Raw genomic sequence first — 14,283 nt, forward strand, 5'->3', positions numbered from 1 at the left:
ACGCCCAAATAAAAGATCGTCGGCCACCTTGCCGAGCTGTGGAGATGAGGAAGAGCATGCATGGAGCTATAGGAGATCCGGAGATGATGATGATGATGATGATGCTGTTCCGGTATGTGTAGTTTGTACAGTACGTATCGGTAAGCACCGTCAGGCGCTCGCGTCTGGACCTGTCGATCTGTGCGGAATTCCCGGGGAAAAAGAGAGGGAGGGAGAGAGGGAGAGAGAGACGTGTGCTGGTTTTCTTAACCCGTTTTACGAGTTCGTTTTACGGGTTCGTTGAGGTGAGAACTTGCGAAGCACGTCGTACACAAGCCTTGATTTTGATTCCTTTATTTCTTCCCCTTCATTGCAATCCCTCTCCTCACCCTGCTTTCTCAAAGTCGCCGTGTTTGCGGCAGTATTGCTCATTGCTGCTGCTGCTGCGTTTGTGCCATCTGTCAAATCAAATAGCCCCCTCAGATCACCTGACTGGTTTGTCTCTCCGTCGGCTGACGGAAGCGTGGACGGATGGACGGACGAGTTGACTGACGGACTTGTCTCTCTGCGTTTGCTTAGGGGTTGGTTGATTACGTTTGTTTGATACACATGTATTGATATACTCACGTCGTATGTGTCTGTCTGCATCGTCCCCTCCGCCTCTCCAAGGTGCAGCGAACGAGAGGAGAATACTTGTTGGTGCTTAGTCTCTCTAACAAACGTCGGAGGGAGACAATAAAGTCGCGCTTGAATCAGTGAGTGTGTAAGGTAGGTAGGTAGGTAGGTAAATCTCTCCCTTCAAACACATCGAACCTCTTTTTCCCCGCTACACTTCATCGTCTAGACGTGTCATCTGATCATATTTATTCTGTCATACACCACAACATTGATATCTCCCTCTCCTCTCCTCTCCATCTACCAGTGGCGCGAGACGCCAATGGGAGGAAAACAGGAGGAAGACTTAGAGACGCGAAACGAGCATCAAATAAAAACTTCCTTGCAAGGAAAGCAAAGCACATCGCTTGCGTGCACTCCCTCTGTAGATACACAAACCGCCCACCCCATCCCGTGTCTTGCGCGAGAACCAATCGCCTTCGTTCGTTCGTTCGTTCATTCATTCCCAAGTGACTGGACCCATCCATGGACCCCGACTTCTCCCTCTCCCTCTCCCACCACACACACCCGACAATCCCACCACTACCACCGCATGCGGGCTGAGCTGGCTGGCCTGTCCACCACGCATCGTCTATCCCGGACTCCTTGGTAGCCGTCAACAGCGCCATCGCGCCATGTCATGCACAAGTGTATTGTCGCCGACTTATTCCGTTCGAATTTCGGACAATTCTGCTTCTTTACTTACTTATATACCTCGTTCGCTGACTTACCTCGCTCGCTCGCTTGCTCGCCCGTTCCCTTTTTTTTTTTTTTTTTTTTTTTTTTTGGCCCGTCTGTCTGTCTGTCTCTGCTGTGCCCCTGAGCCGCCGCATCCGGTTTTGCGGTAGTACGGTACCGCTCGCGAGCTAACGGGAAAGTCCAGAGAGGTGGGTGGTGGCTACAAATTTATCATACTGTACATGTGTACCGATGCTGAACGTCTTTTTGTCTTTGAAGGGAAAGAGGGAAAAGGACGAGATGACAACTGGCCGGCGGGGGTGGATGAGGGACATATATGCATGCACGCAAGGGGGCAAGTGAGTAAATGTCTGGATAGGTACATGTAGGTAGGCAGAATTCTATTTCTTGCTTCTCTCATCGCCACCACCAAACATGCAGGTACGAAGCTACCTACCTAGGTATATAAGTACCGAAAGGCTCCCATCCTACCCTCTCCACTCCTACAACGCTACTCCTCCTCTCCTCCCCCTCTTACAGCCCCCCAACACTCCTAACCCTCGCAGCCTTAAACTTACTAACCCGTCTCACCCTTCCGTCCTCCCTCTCCTCAAACAAATCCCCCGCATCAGCTCCTGCCCCATCAGCACCAACCACACCGCCCGTCGCCTCGCCCTCTTTCGCCATGAATCCGCCCGGTTGTTTGGAGATGAGCGTGTTGCGCGCGCGGTGGTACTGGTTCATGAGTTCGGCGCCGAGAGTGGCGGGGGAGAGGGCGGGGTCGTTGTCATCATTCTCGTCGGAGGGTTGGGAGGGGGTAGTGGAAGGTGGACGTTCGTGGATTGTTGACGCAATTGTTGCGTTGGTCGGGGGTGTGGGGTCGCTATAGGGGATGGCCGCGGCCGCGCGCGCTGATTTGAAGCGTGAGGGCCGCTTTTTGGTATGTGTGGGTTCGTGGGGTTGAGATGGTGTGGAGGAAGACTTGCTGCGCTCGATGACGGCGTCGGAGATGGGGTTGACGGCTTGTTGCTGCGGTGTTGTCGGTTCCGATGGAGCAGTAGCAGAAGCAGGAGCAACGTTCAAATCGTCAGAAAATTTGACCTTCTTCTCCGCCGTCGGCGAGGTCGTCGTCGTCGTTGACATCGTTGTCTGCAGCGGAGAGTCTTGCCGTTGCGCCTGCGACGCCCTGGGCAGCAAAGCCGGCGGAATCTGCTCGTCCGTCTGCACGCGCAGCCGGTGGAAGCCTTGCGCCTGCTGCAGCACCTCGTTGACGTCGGCGTCGGCCGGCTGCACCGGGCCTACGTTCTCCATCATGCGCGCGTTCAGCTTCTCCTCCAGCTCGCGCATCTTGGCCACGTAGTCTGCCGACACCGAAGCCCGGCTGCGGCCCCATTCGTCTTCCTCCATCTCCTCCTCATCTTCGTCTTCGTCGAAATCGTCTTCATCTTCCCACTCTCCGTCGTCGTCTGTGCCGTCGTATAGGTCTAGCTCGGCCACCACGTTGCCTACTTCGTTGAGGCTGTACTCGAGCATCTCGCGCCGCAGCGCCGCGTCCTCGGCCGATTCATTGTCTGGAATTACCGGGTTAATGACGCCGGCGCGCTCAGAGTTGACGACGCGGTCATCGTCGTCGAGCTCGACGATGCGGCTTCCCGGCTTGAAGTTGGCATAAGACGAAAGCGGGTCCTTTGCTTTGACGGGCTCTGGGTCGACGGATCTGGGCGGGACTGGCTTTTCTTCTGCTGGCGGCTTGGTATCTGGTGTAAAAGTGACCGACTTTTTTCTCCGGGGAGGCTCCTCGTCTGCAGGCGACAGTTGCGTCGAGATTTCTCCAAAAGGCTTGCTCGACTCGTCCGTCTCTGCTAATTTGCTGAGGTCAATGTGAATCTTGTCTGATGGCGGCGGTGCCGGTTCCCATGGCAGGGCAGAGCTCTTGCCCTTGTCTACATCTTTTCCTGCATCGCCTTCCTCCTCGCCCGTTTGCTCTTTTTGTTCCCCCTGCAAGTCTGTGATTCCAGCTTTTCTCAGCGCTTCCACAATCCTAGGTGCTGATTCTCCCGCCTTTTGAACCGAGCTCGTCAGCACATTGCCCTCTTCATCCAGCTCTTCCCGTATGTCCATCAAAGCCCCGCCTTCTTCGTCCTGCAAGCTCGGATTGCTAATGATGAGGACCTTGTTCAATCGATCTTCTGTGGTGTCTGCTTGCTTTTGCACCATCGCGATATTTTGCTGCACATAGTCCTGGCGCCGGCTTATCACGTCAATAACTTGTCCGGCAGAGCGCTGTTGATTGGGACCAAGTAGTTCACGGATTTCTTTTTCGTTGACCAGTTCACCGTCGAATTCGCGGCCGGCCGCCAGAATTTGGTCCGCGGATGGCTCGCCATTGTCCTTCTCTTGAAGTGCCTGAATCTCTTCCTTCAACCCTTCATATTCGGCGTCCCACGTTTGCCAGTGTCGAAGTGACTTGCGGAGCTGCTCGAGTTGATCTTCAAGGCGCAGGCGTTGGCGCTCAAGGTCGCTGAGGTGGTCGCGGGCCTCTGCGCTCATCAGGGCCGTCTGAGCCATTTTGGTTGGCGATCACAGAAAGCGCGTAGAGAGTCAGAGTGACGAGAGGGTTGAGAAAAACCAATAGCGGAAGACCGAGCGGACTGCGGCTTGGCTTACGCCACCCGCGCTCCGCCAAAGTGCACCTCCGCTCCCAACGTTGAAGCTACAGTGGGGGTCCGGCAGTGCTGATCAATTCAACATAACGACTTGTGACAATTTGCAATATATGACTGTATTCCTGATCCTGATACGTATGACCTTTGGCGGTGAGCCTGATCTAGGCGGGTTCTTTGGTATCATTGGGTGGCCAGAGGCAATGGGAAGTTTGGTTCTGCGGGTTTTTAGTGTTTCCATCTAACCAAGGGAGTTAGCGTGCCTTAGCCCTGTGTGGTGCGATGAATTTTACGTATTGTTGCACACTTTACAAACACACTTTACAAACACAGTCTCACTGGCTGCCATTACGAAATCCTCCGATACTTGAGATCCACTTCACTGCACATCGACTCCCACCCGACTCGGACTCGGACCCTACCGCCCGACCCTCGCGGTCTTCCCTTTTGACAACTCCCTCAACAATGTCTCGAGCAGCGCGTCGTGAGAGCGGTGCGATCGCTGTCAAAGGACCAGTTGAGGATGGCGGTGAGCTTCAGCTCTTCCACGCGCACTTCTCCAGCTTGCGCCTCCAAGAAGCTCTCGCTGTGGATGATGAAGCTTCCCCTGCTAATCAGTTTGTGGACGATATAGATATTTGCCCCGTGTGCAAATCGTCTCGCTACCTCAACCCGCACATGCGCTTCCTCATCAATCCCGAATGCTACCACCAAATGTGCGAGAGCTGCGTCGATCGGATATACTCGCACGGTCCCGCTCCATGCAGAGTCGCCGGCTGCAGCAAGACACTACGAAAGAATAGGTTCAGGAAAAAGACTTTCGAGGATGTGGAGATTGAGAGAGAAGTGGATATTCGGCGGCGCGTGGCAGCAGTGTGAGTTTTGCCACCCTTCGACCAACGAACGGATCCTGATTTTGCAGTTTCAACCGACGAGAAGACGAATTCGAGTCCATCCAAGACTACAACAACTACCTCAACGACGTCGAAGACGTGACGTACGACCTGATCCACCGCGTCAACATCGAAGCCGCAGAGGCGAAACTGCGCCAGTACGCCGAATCCAATGCTGCATCGATCAAAGAAAACAAGTCGCTCGCCGAAGAAGAAGCCAACGCGTGGGAGGCAGCACAAGCTGAAGAGAAGGAACAAGCAAGACTGCGCCGCGAAGCCGCAGTTCGCGAAGACGAGGAGCTAGCACGCGAGCGGCTTGAAGGCCGACGCGACGTGCTCAACCAGCTGGCCTCGGGCCAGGGCGACGCAAAGAAAATCACACAAACCCACCTCAAGCGCGCCAACCAGACGCGCGCCTCGGGCTCGACGCCCATGCTGCCCTCGTCATCATCTCGCGTCTCTGCCAAGGCTCCCGCCCCTTCCAACGGTGCCCCCAGTGCCAGCGGCTTCCAGATCAAGGGCCTCAAGAAGCGCCTCCCCAAGGAGCCAGAAAAACCTTTCGATCCCTTCGACGGCGACACGGATGCGCGCAAGTACACGGTGCCAAAGGAGCGCTACGATTGGGACTACCTCGACAGCTTCGCCAAGGCCGTTCCGGCCGCCGTTGCTGGCGGATACGACTTTCGCGAATACTATTCGCGCGCGCTGTGCGACGCGTTTGCGGGATTCACCGTGTTTGTGCAAGACGAGTTGGCGGCGACCTACTCGTCGACTGAGGCGCCGCAGGTCGTCACCAAGGCGGCGGCCGTTGCTGGCGTTGGCGTGGCGAAGGCTGATGTCAATATGGATGATGTTTTTTGAGAAATTCGATACCCACGACGAGCGGTTTGCTTTGCATTTTCTGGCGTTTGTTGATTGCATGGTTGGTCAAATCAAGAAGAGGATGGAGGGAGCTTTGATTTTTTGACTGGACGCAGGTGGTGGGTGGCATCGATTGCTTTGCTAAAAACATGGGATGAGTGATGCGGGTCTCTTTGGAGGTCAGAGACCAGGAATCTCCAAAATCCTGCTGGAAAAAATTTGCAATTGAGAGGGCGAAGCTCATGGGCATACTCAGTCTCTGTCTCTCTTATTTCACCTAGTCTCATAACATTCAAATCTGCTTTCGAAGCGTACATTGAACACTCTCATCCCCATCTCTGTCTCTTTCACTTGATCTAGTCTCCCATGTACAGTAACACGGCCCACGCAGGTGTAAAAGCCTTTGCGGCACAAACTTGCCTTATCATCACATACAGATTTTTTCATTACTGCCTGCCTGGCTAGTCGATCAGACATCACTGCCTATGCATACCTCCAGTATGTGGGGACATACCAGTACTGACGCACGACGCCAGCCAGCTCCGTCCAATATCTACCTACCTACCTACCTACCTACCCAGTTACCTTTCCCGCACCTACCAGCTGCACTTTTCCCATCTTCGCCAGCGCCGACAGCCGTTCGCCGTTCGCCGTCCACGCACCCACACCCACCATGGTAGCCAGATAGATCTGTCGCGTGCCCTCCTTCCCGATGCGTGCGTGCGTGCGTGCGGGACATTTTTCACTTTGACACGTGCAAGGAATGTCCCTCCGCTGCAGGGCAAACTGCATGCATACCCTGTCCTAGCCAAGGTGGCGTGCCTGCCGCTCTCCCGCGCACGCGTTTCTTCGCCCGCGGCCGGCTGTCCGCCCCGTGTGTTATGGGTGTAGGATTGGAGGGAGAGAGGGATAATAGGGAGAGATTGGGATATGTGGGTGATGGTGAGAGTGAAGAAGCGGGACTTGGTGTGTTTATGGGACGTGTGTACATACGGAGAAAAGAAATGGAGATATCTTTGGATGACGACGGGTAATGCGGCACTTTCTCCAGAAGCAGCAGCAGCAGCAGGAGGAGTAAGTTGATCTATCTACGTACACACCGACATACACAGTAAGCGTGAATCGAAGTCAATGGCATTGTCATAGACCAACAACCATCCGACTGACCGACCGACCGACCCGTCTGAGAGCCCGCTCGCTGCTACCTCCATATCTCACTCACTCACTCACTCACTCGCCCAACAAACCAATCGAAACCCCACCCCGCCGTCTGTTAGTCAGTCAGTCAGTCAGTCAGTCAGTCGCGTGCCCTCTTTCCCAAACCAGCCGATCGACCAGGGACCCGCCATGCCCTGCCATGCCTTGCCGGCCGGCCGCTACCTTACCTACCTATCTACCTACCTTCCCTACCTACCTGGTACCTAGTCACCCAACCTTGCGGGCACACATACGTGCATGCTCAAGGTTCACGTCACCTCAATTCACATGCATCCTACCTAGCGCCCTGCTTCAGCGTAGGTTGTCGACGTCCGACTCCGATGCCGGCCGGCATATCCACCATCCACCTCTCAACGCAACGCAACGCAACGCAGCCCAGCGCTGTATGCTCACCACTCTACTCTCATGCAACAGACAGAAAAAAGAAAAAAAAAAAAAAAAAAAAAGGGAAAAAGTTACGCCGTTTGGAGTCGAGTTCGGAAGAAAGAGGTGCAATCGTCGTCGACAGCGAGTAATTACCGTGCCTAACCTTTTAGCTTGAGTTGGTGTGGGTTGGTTTAGGTTGGTTGATGATGTGTGCATGTTTGGAGAAGGGAGAGAGAAGGACAACCTAGAAAAAAAAGTTTGGCTGCTAAGGTAGGTGGACATGATGAGACGAGATAGACCATGTGCTTTCTTGCTTGCTTGTCGCGGAGCAAGGCAGAGAGCAAATAGAACAGCGTGCTGCTGCCGTAGGCGCGAAAATATATCCGTTAGGTGCAGACCCTGACGACGGACGGACGGAGTCGAGAGTCAGTCATTCAATGCGTGCCGTTCTTCCGCTTCTGGTTGGTGTCGTCGTCGTCTTCATCGTCGTCGTCCATGCACTCATGCATGCAAGCATGCCTGCAGCCCTGGAAAGTCAATTCGCAAAAACGCCGCGTCAATCAACTACTGCGCGACGCTCCTTCCGTTGTCGGATCATCAGTGTTGGACCCGTCATCATTTGGAAACACCTGCTGCGACTTGTTCAGAAGACGCTGTCTGTCCCTGTCAGACCGTTGGGAGTGGCCGGGCGTTTTGGGTCGGATCAGGAGGAGTGTGTGGCGTCGGAATAAACAATTAGGTACTACTGTATTGCAAGGCGGGGTACCTGCCTTACCACGTCCCAAGGTACGAAGAGAATGACAAGCAAACCACGCAAATGAAGTCAGGCACCAAGAGCAAATTGTCAAGCACTTGTCCGAAGAGTTGATGCTATTGGATGCTCGCTATTCACAAGTGTCTGCAGCTTGGCTTACCTCGAGATTTCAGTAGTTTACAGCTTTGCGGATGGCGTCGTAGATTCCTGCGTGGTGGTCAGCGTGGACCGCGTCCCCAAATCTCAGCAACACTTACGGACAACGTCAGGCAGGTTAAACTTTTCAAAGGCCAGCCCGACGTGCGTGCTCCATCCGGCGACTCTCTGCACGGGGGCTTCGAGCCGCAAAAAGGCACCCTCCTGAATCGTGGCGGCGACTTCGGCGCCTACCCCCGCGTTAATCATGCTCTCATGCACGACTATTGCCTTTCCCGTCTTTTGCACGCTGCCCAATACCGTGGCTCGGTCCCAGGGATAAATGGTGCGCAAGTCTATCAGCTCCACGCTCACGCCCAGATCCTGTTCGGCGGCGGCAATGGCGTTCATGCAGTGGTAGAGCGGCGTTCCATAGGAAATCATGGTTACATCCGAGCCCTGCTTGACGACTTCGGCCTTGGAGAGCGGCAGGGTGTAGGCTTCTGCAGGGACCTGTTCAACGGCGGCGCGGTACAAGATCTTGGGTTCCATGAAGACGACGGGATCAGGGCAAGCAATGGCGGCGAGGAGCAAACCCTTGGCCTGGCTGGGAGATCGCGGGACGACGACGCGCAGACCCGGGATGTGGGTGAAGAGGGACTCGGGCGATTGGGAGTGGTACCTGGGTCACATGTCAGGATGGCGGGACAACATGGTAAACAAGCAGGCGCGCTGAGCCAATGACAACGCAGCAATCCACACTCACAGCGCACCGTGTCCGACACCTCCGGTAGGCATGCGGACGACGAGGCCTCCGGCATGCATGTTGGTTGCTCCAGCTCGATAGCGCAACTTTGCCGCCTCGTTGACGAGCTGGTCAAAAGCCGGGTAGACGTAATCGGCAAACTGAATCTCGGCAATGGGCTTCATGCCCTCGAGGGCAGCTCCGATGGCAAAGCCCACGATTCCTTGTTCCGTCAGCGGAGTGTTGAAGACTCTGTCGGAGCCAAAGTCATTGGCGAGGCCCATGGAGCAGCGAAAGACGCCGCCAAAGGCGACATCCTCGCCAAAGAGCAGGACGCGGTCGTCGGTGGAGAGGGCATGGCGCAGGGCCGAGTTGATGGCCTGGAAGAGGTTCTGGCGGGTGGTCTTGGAGTCACGGACGAGGTGCGAGGGCAGTTCGGGGTTGGCCAAGCAGGATTTGGGTGTGTGGGCGAGCAAGGGAGTTGAGCTGTAGTCGATGGGGAGGTTCAGGCGCGCATTGGGTGGGTGGGTCGAGTAGGGTTGACGTCGGGGCGCATGGACAACATGAAGCGACGGATGGCGTAGGGCAGCTAACGACGGCCTGGGGAGATGGAGAGAGGCGGAGAGCCAAGATGATGGGATGGAGAGAGATTTGGCCATGGTGGACGGAGGTGCATGGCGTGCGGGGGAGCACAATCCGGGGCAAGGCAGATGTTGAGGTGATGGATGGAAAGGGACGTGGAGCAAGGCCAAGGCCAAGCCCAGGCAAGGTGGGTGGGTAGGCCCAGCTGGCATCGGTTGACGTCGAGCTGCACGCTGCATTTCAATGAATCCACACATCCGATCGCTCAGCCACGGGCCGTCTGGCTTGTCGCGTCACACTTGGGTTGTGCGCTGCTAGGTAATGAATGTAGGTGGACGTCCGCTCGACTGACGAGTGGTCAGCGCAAGCAGTGAGCGCCCACTGGTCCCGACTGGCTGCGCTGCCGCCCAGAGTCAGGTCCGACAGTTGAGAGCGACTGGAGCCTCCCGCCGCGTCTCACACGTTGAAATAATCCACCCCATCCCTCCGCCTCCACCGCTCTCCCTTGCCCCAATTCGCCCTTCGACTCTCCGGACGAGGCGCTTGACATCAAATGTCTTTGGCTGCCACGAGGGCATTGGCAGCCGCCCCCTTCTCCCATCACCGCGGCCACGCCGCCGTGCGACCCATCGCTCTATTGCTCGCCAGCCTGCTCTTCTCCGCTGTGGGCTACGCCGCTCCGTTGAAACACCACACCCCTCCTGTTCGTCCCTTTGAGGACGAACCAAAGAGCTCCGACGATGCAGAGCTGTGGGTCTTTTTGGGCACTGCCGTCGCCCTGGTCTTGCTCGGCGGAGCCTTCGCCGGTTTGACGATTGCGTAAGTCGGCCCTCGTGTCTCATTGTTGCGTCGTGCTAACACAACCTCGCCAGTCTCATGGGCCAGGATGAAATCTACCTCCAAGTCATTGCAACCTCTGGAGAGGGCGCCGAGCGCAAGAGCGCTGGTCGCGTCCTCAACCTCCTCAAAAAGGGCAAGCACTGGGTCCTTGTTACCCTCTTGCTGAGCAACGTCATCACCAACGAGACTTTGCCCATTGTTCTCGACAGGTCTCTCGGCGGCGGATGGCCCGCCGTTCTGAGCAGTACTGTGCTTATTGGTAATTTGCACCGCCTCTCTTGCCTTTCTTGCCTTTTTCTTCGCCTGCTGACCGCCTACAGTGATCTTTGGCGAAATCGTCCCGCAATCCGTATGCGTCCGATATGGCCTTCCCATTGGCGCCTGGATGTCGCCAGTCGTTCTTGGCCTCATGTACCTCATGGCTCCGGTCGCGTGGCCTACTGCAAAACTACTCGACTGGCTCCTTGGCGAGGATCACGGAACAACCTACAAGAAAGCTGGGCTGAAGACCCTGGTCACTCTGCACAAGACGCTCGGGACAAGTCCCGAGGATCGTCTAAACCAAGACGAGGTGACCATCATCAGCGCCGTGCTCGACCTCAAGGACAAGCCCGTCGGCAGCATCATGACCCCAATGAACGACGTCTTCACCATGTCGGCTGATACCGTCTTGGACGAGAAGATGATGGATCAAATCCTGTCAGCCGGATACTCTCGAATCCCCATCTATCAGCCAGAGAACCCCAGTAATTTTGTGGGCATGCTCTTGGTCAAGCTCCTCATCACCTATGACCCCGAGGACTGCAAGCAGGTGCGCGATTTTGCGCTGGCAACCCTCCCAGAAACTCGTCCCGAGACCAGCTGTCTTGACATTGTCAACTTCTTCCAGGAGGGCAAGTCTCACATGGTCCTCGTGTCCGACTTTCCGGGAGAGCCATATGGAGCGCTTGGTGTCGTGACTCTGGAGGACGTGATTGAGGAGTTGATTGGCGAGTAAGTGCCAGATCTGGTTGCGTCATTTTTAAATGCCCTGTTGTGGCTTCGGCAACGTTGCTCACGTCCTGCAGGGAAATCATTGACGAATCCGACGTCTACATTGATGTGCACAAGGCCATTCGCCGCATGACTCCAGCACCGCGCAATCGCATCCCCAAAATCGACCACGCCATCGAGGACGATGCCGACGAAACGACCGGTCTTCTCGCAGGTCATGAGCGGAGGATCAGCAACGACGCGGGGAGGAGTTCTGTGAGTCAGCTTGGCACAAGCCCCCAGGTAAAGCTCTTGCGCCGAAACAGCAGTGGTAATGGTTCATTGGACAAGGCTACTCCGGTGAGCCTCCGCGACGGTACCTCTGAGCTCAAGGAGCAGCTCAGGCACTTGGGTCCCTCGAACGCTGCGAGTCGGCCCAAGTCAACGCGTATTTCTACAGTAAAGATTAAGCCCAGTGTAAACACCATTCCCGAGGGCCCGTCTACGAATGGCGGCCCCAAGCCTGAGGGCGACGTCTCTGCCAAGTCGACACCCAGAGTCGGTCCCACGGCGCTTTCGGGTGGTGTGGGCGAGGGACAGATGCGTGACGAGAGCGACGCACTCCGGGTCGCTGCATCTGGATACGGCACCATGAACGAAGGCTTGAGTTCGCCCAAGAGCGGCTCGCCCAAACAAGGTACCAACGGCAGTCGTAGTCCCACGCAAGACGTCAACAGCAGAGAACGCTCTGCAAGCCCCAAAAACAAATCTCCCACGAGCGAACGGCCCTCGCCCAAGCACCGCAAGACCAACAGCAACAGCTCGGACAGCATCCGCTCGCTGCACAGCGGCTCTCCCTCGCGCTCGCAGGACCGCCTGTCCATGCCTCGCGGCACTGCCCGCTCTGGTAGCATCTCGGAGAACGTGATTGACGTCAACGGCGTCAAGAAGATGGTCCTGGAGACGCTGGGCGGCAGCGGCGGCGGCGGCGCCGAGAACGACGAGGAGCGCAAACGCGGCGGCTCGAGCCACAGCAACAAGTCGCAGCGCTCGCTGCAGCGCATGCGGGCCAACGGTAGCCGCCAAAACAGCGGTGACGGCAGTGGTAGCGGTCCTCGCGGAGGCAATGGTGCCGATACCAACAGCAACGGCGAGGGCCCCAGCCTTGCAGCCAGCGGTATTACGACGCCCATTGAGCCCAACATAGAGAGTAGTCAAGGCGGCGAGGGCGGCAAGAAGAAGAAGAAAAAGAAGAAGAAGAAGGCGGCGGGTAAGAACAAGAGTTAGTCAACCTCGTGGACGCCGGCGACGGGGAGGATGAGCTTGTAGATGGCAATATGATGGGGAGAATGACGGGTGGACAGGCAAACGGACGGAGTCAGTCATGGGGAAAGTAAAGTAGCTACTTATGGGGCTCACTGAGTATTTGCGGGGAGGCAGAGTGTCGCAGAGAGGGCACTCATTTCCTTGCTCGTCATTGAGAACGTGGTAAATGTCGTAAACCTTTTTACAGCACAGACAGAGATGATGATGGTGGTGGTGATGGGCACGAGACAGGGCTGTAGGGCTGGCTGGCTGCTGTACAAATTTCCTACCTTGGGTAGCATGCATGGGATCATGGGCAGATGGGCAAAAGAGGAAATATCTCATTCATCATTGATATTCGATTCGCTTGCCTGTTCGCTTGTTACACCCCATCTACCCACCTGCCTGCCTGCCCGCGGGCCCGCGGAGAAAGACTCGAGTCTTGCCGCAGATGCTTCGCACTCGTCCCATCATCCTCATCCATCCCGTCATCCCTTCTCGTCTGGTCTCGTCTTGTCCCCCACCTACCTGACCTACCCTTTCCCTTCAACTACATACTATTGCACTTGCTAGGTAGGTAGGTAGGTAGGTAGGTAGGTAGGTAGGTAGGTACTTGGCACCGTCCGTCCATCTCTTACCCTGGGTACACTCAATGTCTAACCTGTCGTCTGTCTGTCTCTTGGAGCCTACCTGTGTGGGTGGACGTCCGTTGACTGAAGGTAGATGGACGGATAGACAGACGGATAGACAGACGGATAGACAGACGGATAGACAGACGGATAGACGAGAGAGCTCCTACTCACTCCACCAATGAATGTATACCTGTCCGTCTCACATTCCTTCCGTCGACCCGGCTTTCTCCGTCCTTTCCTTTCCTCAACTCAAAGTTGTCCAGATGGATAGACAGATAGACAGACAAGTAGATAGAAAGACCAACACGAATGAGTGAAGGAAGCTTTTCGTGGCGGTCGCTGACCGGGATCGCAGATGAGCAGAGCAGAGCAGAGTAGAGCAGAGCAGAGTAGAGAAAAGCAGGCAGGCAGGCAGGCAGTATTTGACAAGGTGAAGCGGGGGATTGATGAGAGAGGTTGATGGTGGATATATGGTGGATGTGATGGGTGTGTGTATGTATGTATGATTTGAGAGGTGTGTAGGATAGGTACCTTGTGTAGGTAGGTAGGCATGCCAAACTACCTATCTAATATATGATATCAGCAAGAGAAAGAAAGATGCATGCGCCCAAAGACCACACGCGCACACACGCACGTTTATCACAGCTACAAGCTAGCTGTCATGTGTCTTGAAAAACTACACCAAAGCGTAGGAATATCCAATTTCGTTCCTCTTCTGCCACGTCAACCGCACAGCACAAGCGCCAAGAAGCACAAAGAGTGAGGTGTGTGTGTGCCCGCTCAGAGGAACGAGACGGAAAGAAAAACGCCCGACGATGCTAAAGCAGAAAAAGCGACAATTTTGTGACGGAAGACGGGGAAAACAAGAGGTTGAAAACCCAAAAACCAAAAGCCATCGAGGCGGTGACCTCGAATTTGGTGTACCAAAAAAACCAAACGCCTTCCCGCGCCTGCGCTTTGTCCAGTGTGCTAAACAAAAAGGCACGGTAAGGTACCTACGCTACGC

General features: G+C 55.6%; 4 protein-coding genes across 4 annotated transcripts; 2 read left to right on the plus strand and 2 right to left on the minus strand.

The window, feature by feature from the left end:
- Positions 1-1,512: 1,512 nt before the first annotated feature.
- On the minus strand, positions 1,513-4,005 carry IWZ02DRAFT_447608 (Prefoldin subunit-domain-containing protein). Its single transcript, XM_066767295.1, has one exon. The coding sequence runs from the start codon at positions 3,877-3,879 to the stop codon at positions 1,846-1,848; it is 2,034 nt and encodes a 677-aa protein (XP_066624887.1). The 5' UTR covers positions 3,880-4,005; the 3' UTR covers positions 1,513-1,845.
- A 434-nt stretch (positions 4,006-4,439) lies between these two features.
- On the plus strand, positions 4,440-6,185 carry IWZ02DRAFT_516655 (CDK-activating kinase assembly factor MAT1-domain-containing protein; the record flags this gene model as incomplete). The annotated part of the gene is made up of 2 exons (XM_066770682.1): positions 4,440-4,849; positions 4,897-6,185. The coding sequence occupies 2 exons, from the start codon at positions 4,440-4,442 to the stop codon at positions 5,726-5,728; spliced, it is 1,242 nt and encodes a 413-aa protein (XP_066624888.1). The 3' UTR covers positions 5,729-6,185.
- A 2,050-nt stretch (positions 6,186-8,235) lies between these two features.
- On the minus strand, positions 8,236-9,605 carry IWZ02DRAFT_374644 (2-oxoisovalerate dehydrogenase subunit beta; the record flags this gene model as incomplete). Its single annotated transcript, XM_066764772.1, has 3 exons — positions 8,236-8,273; positions 8,324-8,883; positions 8,968-9,605. The coding sequence occupies 3 exons, from the start codon at positions 9,603-9,605 to the stop codon at positions 8,236-8,238; spliced, it is 1,236 nt and encodes a 411-aa protein (XP_066624889.1).
- A 328-nt stretch (positions 9,606-9,933) lies between these two features.
- IWZ02DRAFT_218013 (uncharacterized protein) lies at positions 9,934-12,746 on the plus strand. Its single transcript, XM_066762777.1, has 4 exons — positions 9,934-10,347; positions 10,401-10,627; positions 10,689-11,361; positions 11,436-12,746. The coding sequence occupies exons 1-4, from the start codon at positions 10,082-10,084 to the stop codon at positions 12,625-12,627; spliced, it is 2,358 nt and encodes a 785-aa protein (XP_066624890.1). The 5' UTR covers positions 9,934-10,081; the 3' UTR covers positions 12,628-12,746.
- Positions 12,747-14,283: the final 1,537 nt, after the last annotated feature.

Source organism: Phyllosticta citriasiana (assembly GCF_038021145.1).
Source record: "Phyllosticta citriasiana strain CBS 120426 chromosome Unknown IWZ02scaffold_4, whole genome shotgun sequence".
Taxonomy (NCBI): Eukaryota; Fungi; Ascomycota; class Dothideomycetes; order Botryosphaeriales; family Phyllostictaceae; genus Phyllosticta; species Phyllosticta citriasiana.

Coding starts and splice junctions, on each gene's coding strand:
- IWZ02DRAFT_447608 (XM_066767295.1), bottom strand. CDS start 3,879: ATGGCTCAGACGGCCCTGATGAGCGCAGAGGCCCGCGACCACCTCAGC.
- IWZ02DRAFT_218013 (XM_066762777.1), top strand. CDS start 10,082: ATGTCTTTGGCTGCCACGAGGGCATTGGCAGCCGCCCCCTTCTCCCAT. Junction 10,348..10,400: donor TTCGCCGGTTTGACGATTGC/GTAAGTCGGCCC, acceptor CAACCTCGCCAG/TCTCATGGGCCAGGATGAAA. Junction 11,362..11,435: donor ATTGAGGAGTTGATTGGCGA/GTAAGTGCCAGA, acceptor CACGTCCTGCAG/GGAAATCATTGACGAATCCG.